Genomic DNA, 6000 nt, shown 5'->3' with positions numbered 1-6000 from the left:
GGTATACCTTTTTACAGACCGCTGATCTGTCTTGATGTTGGCTCCGGTGATGCACACAAGGTCATTTCTACCCAATCACTTCCTTTCGCATCTATATCACCGCAACCAACAGGAATAAAGTTTATGACTCAGGGCCCAACAGATAAAAATTAGGTCAACAGCAAGGTTTAGTCAGCCAAATGTTTTTATGTATATCAGACATGTTCGAACAGATCTTCCTAACACGTCTTTCTACTTCCTGTTGAAGCTTGTAAAATCACTTTATTTATGTGTATATTATTTTTTTACAGACATAAATCACTTGACGTGCTAACAAAGTCGTTTAAAAAACAACTTTACAGCTTCCTACCGGCTCTTAAACTGAGACAAAGAAACAAACAGTCAGTTCTGATTGTGCATTTTAGACCTTTATTCGAAATCTGTGCAAGTGAACACCCAAATGAAATGCATTTTAAGAAATAATGATACACAGTTATACTCAATATGCATGGAAACAATATTGAAACCGATGTAGGTCTTCAGCGTTATCCATCTGTGTACTGTACAGTACATGATTGTTTACCTGTTTGGTTTTCTCCTTGTAAAAAATAAAATTGTGTAAAAAGAAAATATTTTCATATGCACATTTGTTCAAAAGTTCAAACGTTTTTGCCCAGCGGTCTATTTCTCATGACAAACATACAGATCACATTTCATGTATTGGGCTCCATGACAAAATATATATATTTATATGTGTTTAAGACTTTGAATTTTCCCATGTTCAGTAATACATAGGAACCTTCTCATGCATCTGCATGCAACAGGCAGCAGTGTACTCTTAAATATCCGACATAACACAAGATATTGCAGAACAGATTATCATAGTTTCATCAGGAGACACATGCAAAAGAAGGACAAAAATCATCCTCTATAGTATGTACATATATTTTACATGGCATTTACGTTGAAGTCTCTTTAAGAAATTTCAAAACTAAAATGCTTCTCTTTTCATTCATACAAAATAGCGTCTTTCATAAAGATTATGCTATGTACATTAATATAGTTTATTAAGGTTGACGAAAAATAACATGATGTTATCATGTTGAACGTAAGACTGTAAAACATCACATTAGCAAACATGTTTTTGTGGCAATGGCCTAAATAACTCTCCTCTTATTAGACCGATGTGTTGTGATGGACAGCTGTGATGGAGTTGATTTGTCTCAAGTCGATGCAACAATCTCTCGCATAATATAACAAACATCATATGACACATGCTTATACCAAGACCTGTTCATAAATACACGAATATAAAAGAGATGAGCAAAAAGCAGTCATTTGTAGTAACTTTTTCGTTAGGTCCATTCATCATTTTCTAGTGTATCATAAAAATCAAGAAGTAAATGCTAAGAAGCAGGAGAAAGAATAAAAGCACATTACAGCATTGTTTTAATGCGAAAGAAATTAAAAAGAACATCAATAAGAAAGAATACACACTTCACATACCATACAGATATCAAGATAGCATGTTTTAATACTGATGGATTTATATTATTCAAATATCTTTTTATATTATCCAAAGAATACAGAACCCAAACCTCTCTTTTTTCATGAAAAGGCAAAACGGATTTCATTTCTTTGAGTGTTTGTATAAATAGTGACATTTAAAACCATCCTGGCAGAGATAAAGTAACAATATATGGTTCTTTTTCCATCTCCAGCCTTGTAAATTAAAGAATATTTACCCACATATGCTGAGGCACAATCTGTTTATACATCATGTACATCATAATTTGCTGCCTGAGGCCAAACGTCTACCCATGTGTGGAAAACGGAGTTGGAACTGATACTGTTACGAATACACGAGGGCAAATCTGTCACACAACTTTCATAAAAAACCTTTTTCTTTTGTCGGGTAAAACATGAGAAAGAAAACAGCCAGAAAGCAGTGCTTGGTTTCATGGTATTTTTGCTAACTTAAAGTAGAAAATGCTAGATGGCTCAATTGGAAAACAAAGAATCAATCATGGAGAAGCACATTTCTAGTCCAAGCACAGCTGATGGTTCACAGTCTCATAACTAGCATCTCTTCAAAGACCCGTTTAGCCGTGGTGAGTCACAACTTACAAGTGTTAATTTTAGTTTTAAAGTTCAAAGGCCTCACTATCACCTGAGGTCCCGTTCTTGACCTTTGTTTGAATTTGTCCTGTGCCTACATCCAGCTCCTTGCCCTCTTTAACTAGATGTGCATTACTCCTCTGGAGCATATAGTACAAAATAGGGTTAGTCTTGGTAAACCGAGGCAAGTCTGCTTTATACTTTCGTGTCTGATCATCTTCGTTATCCATCCTTGTAGATCCCTTCAAATCTTTTATCGTGGTGTAATCGCTATTTGACTTTGAGAGCTCGTGCTGTGTAACATGGGGCGATTCTGGTCTGTGGATGCTTGGCCTTTTAAAAATAACATTGTTGGGGCTTACGCTCTGGTGAAAGTTCTGGACCTCACCATCATTACACGGCTGCTTGATTGTATTTCCATTTAGCACAGTATGTGATGGTGAACTAAATGTACCCCTTGGCTGAGACAATTCCTTTAAGCAGTTGTCTGAAAGAAGCAGCTGCTTTAAAACATTGAAACCTCGATTTTCGTTAGACTCATATGGTGGAAACCTAGCTGGTGGACTGTCTGCCTCTGGAGGACTAGATGGGACACTGGTCTCTTGATGTCCAGCAGCAGAACAAACACTGTTGTCGTTTATCCCACCAGAGCATTCCAAGTCCCCATTATGCTGATTTAAAGAATCACGGTCTTCTAGTTCCTTTGAAAATTTTCGCTTTTTTGGGATTGTTGGTCCCTGGATTTCTACTGATTCTTCTTTAACACAACCCTTGTTTAGGTCATCTACCTTGTTTGGCAGAAGGGATTTGTTGGCCCGTTTTTTTAAGAGTTGACAAAGAATACCATCTCCGTGGGCAGCCTCTGGGGAAAGTGGTTCCTGCTTAATGTTTCCATGGGAAATATAACTGGTGCTTTTTCCAGGCTCTCCTACTAAATTCTGGCAATGCTTGTTGTTGTTGTATGTTTGACCCTCTTCTAATGGCTCAGTTTTGATTGAAATGTCTAAAGAAGGTTCATTTGATGTACTTTGGCCTACTGCCTGACTTGTCTGTTTGTCTATGGCATTGCTCCTACCATGATCTCTTTTTCTTTTACTGCCTAACTTTTCTTTCGGAGGAGCATTCCCTAAAAGAAGCTGTAAAACTGTACGCCTTTCAAGCAGATTCTCAATCTCTGAGACATGCTGAGCTGCCTCAGGGATGGGTAAAGTTTTTGCCTTGGTCTCATCCCACAATGACTTGTCATTTCTCTGAATTGGTGCTGTGAGCCGCTCCAGTAAAGTTGTAGGATGGTTAACTTTCATTTCTTGGGTCATGAGTTTGATGGGGGGTAAAGGTGTCTTTACAGGAGAAGAAATGGTTGGGTTTTGTTTTCCACACTGAGCTAAATTCTGTAACAGTTTACTAGCACTAAAGGACGGTTCTTTTACTTCACTTGAAGGTTGTTTTGTTTTACAAAGATCCAAGGGGACAGACTGTGAATGGGGAGACCCGTAAACACTATACGGAGATACACTGCTATTTGAGTCTCTACTTTGGGCATATGTTGGCAAGAGTTTGGGACTTCTACAATTTAATCCACAGTGTGAATTAAGTTCACTTGTTTCCTTACACCTAGCTGTACTGAAAACACTTTGGCTACTTGTTGATGCACTAGTGATATTAGGGATTACAGATCGCTGCAAATCTGGATTATCCAGACCTTTGTTTACCCTCTCGTTATTTTTATGATCCAATAGCAACTGTAGTAGAGTGACCTTATGATGAGGTTTCATCTCAGAACAGGCATCCACCTCCCTGTGATCCATGTTAACTTTGACAGGTAGACTATCAGGCTTCCACCTGTTCAATGAACACTCTGGGACCCTTTCCAGTGCAGGTGAGGATGAAGTAGATACAGGTGTTTGTACATGCATTCTGGTCTTCAGAGACAGGTCAATAGGAGAGCAACTAGAGTACGTACTCTCAGCATCACTACTGTCTTTTGTGAAACTGCTGTCAGGGTTCGAGTGCTCGCTGTCTGAAAAAAGAGGAGAGCTTAGAGTTCCAAAGGTGCTGAGTTCATCCTTCAAGTGACCCTGTCCATTAATTTTTTGTGATGTGTTGTGACTGTTTAGAAGTTGAAGAAGGAGACTACTGCAGTTCTGTGATGGTCTGCCCGGTTTCTCAAAGGGTCGACGCTCCCTAAAGCGATCATTTGTTCGCATGGAACCTTCTGCCCTTCTTTGCCCTGAAGCAAGGCTTGGACTTTGTCTGCTGGAGCTTATTGACATTTGTGATGATATTCCATTCTGATTGTGTAAGAGGCTTAGCCCATGAGTCTGGCCGGAAGTGGCTGGTTGTTTCTTATCTTGAATTTGCTGTGTGGCCATAGCTGAAAGTCTTTCACTTGCCAATCGCCCAGAGAGTTGGGCTTTTAGGGCATGCTCTCGTGAGTACTGCTGCAGGTGAGCTTCACTGGAGAGCAAAAGAGCCAGCTGACTGCAGGCAACACTTGGTTTGGGTGATGGAGCAGGACTTGATCTGATATTTACCAGGTTTGCCACAGCTTTAAGGCGTTCGGTACAAGACAGAGATTCCGGGGATGGGGAAGGTGTACTACTCTTTAGGGCCTTAGGAGATTGTGAAAAACTTTCTGAAACTTTCAGGCTAGACCGTCTACGTTGATAAGGCACACTGTTGCTGTGGTTAGTCATTTTGCTCTTGCTTACTAACCCCTTAAGGTGGCTTGAGGCAGGTCGGTGGCAAGGCCCATCTGCCTTTTCCTCTTGTAAAGGCTTGCTTATCTGACAGGAAGTGTCTTGTGGCCTCAAGCCTTGGATAATCTGCTGTGGCAGGGCCACATTTTGAAGTCGGGAACTGAACGATTGGAGCAAACTGGCTAGCAGCGTACTTTCTCCTTTATCCAGAGAAGATCCATTCTGCCCACTGTGACGGTCTTCATTTTGCCCATTGAGTGCAAGAGGAGGTGCTGACCTCTTCTGACTCTCACTGTCGGTCCAAGCCTCTGAACTAAGCAGACGAGCCTTTCTGAGGTGCTGTGAAGCTCCACAGTGGGAATTTGTCCGGTTCTGTTCCTGTTGAGTGCCTTGATTAGACTGTGCATGCCCTCTCCCCTCTTTATTCCTCTGCTCCTGGCTGCCACTTTGTGTTGCTGCGGCACCCTGTCCTCCTGCTACCTGATGCATGAGTAAGCCTTCCAGATATGTTAATACAGCAGAATCCTGGTGCGTTTCAGGGCCAGGCTCTTCCCCATGAGTCATGTTCAATACTATAGTCCCTTGTATGGTTGGCTACCACAATAGAGGGGAAAATTGTTCTGTTACTCGCTGTCAACGGACTTTACAGTTTTCAGCTTCGAAATCTTGTTTTTTTAGGTAAACAAAGGGCCTAATGTATCTTCGCAGGCCATTCCTCTATTCTGGAGACTAAGCAAAACTGTTTATAAAAATCATGTTTTCCACTGTTAAAAAGTGTATAGGATCATTGTGCAGTCAGGCTCACTGGATTCCATGGGAAAAGATGTGTACTCCAAAGCTCCAGGTATATGATAACCACCATTTACATCCAGTAATTCTGTCCACGGGGTTAGTTGGTGGTAGTCCTGCAGAAGACAGAGAATTGTGGCATTAAAATAATGAAGTCACATACTCGTACACATTCACACTAATGGACAGTAATCTTTAACATGTAAAATTCAAAATATGTAAAAGTTCAAAATATAACATTAAAGTGACATAAACATAATTTCTCTGTCTTTAAGGCTTTAAAAAATCCAATTGTACAGCCAGTCCTAAGATTGACAGTTATTTATTTACAATGAAAAAATGAACAGAAAGGTCATGACCAAAGATTGACCCCACTCATACATTGAAAGGGATTTAATCAGCACTCATTCTGTCC

The 6000-nt window shown here is 40.3% G+C and overlaps 1 protein-coding gene across 2 annotated transcripts in view; it reads right to left on the bottom strand.

Moving 5' to 3' along the window:
• Positions 1-385: 385 nt before the first annotated feature.
• The window catches only part of nrip1a (nuclear receptor interacting protein 1a), a 41853-nt gene continuing 36238 nt past the window's right edge, over positions 386-6000 (bottom strand). For both annotated transcript variants that reach the window (XM_055196775.2, XM_055196776.2), the window contains exon 2: positions 386-5701. In XM_055196775.2, the coding sequence (XP_055052750.2) occupies positions 2124-5360 (3237 nt within the window). In that variant the 5' untranslated portion in view covers positions 5361-5701 and the 3' untranslated portion in view covers positions 386-2123. The remainder of the gene's footprint in view (positions 5702-6000) is intronic.

The sequence above is a fragment of the Misgurnus anguillicaudatus genome, chromosome 24 (assembly GCF_027580225.2).
Source record: "Misgurnus anguillicaudatus chromosome 24, ASM2758022v2, whole genome shotgun sequence".
Lineage (NCBI taxonomy): Eukaryota > Metazoa > Chordata > Actinopteri > Cypriniformes > Cobitidae > Misgurnus > Misgurnus anguillicaudatus.
Note: the sequence above shows the minus strand (reverse complement) of the source record. Positions and strands in the feature narration are given on the sequence as shown.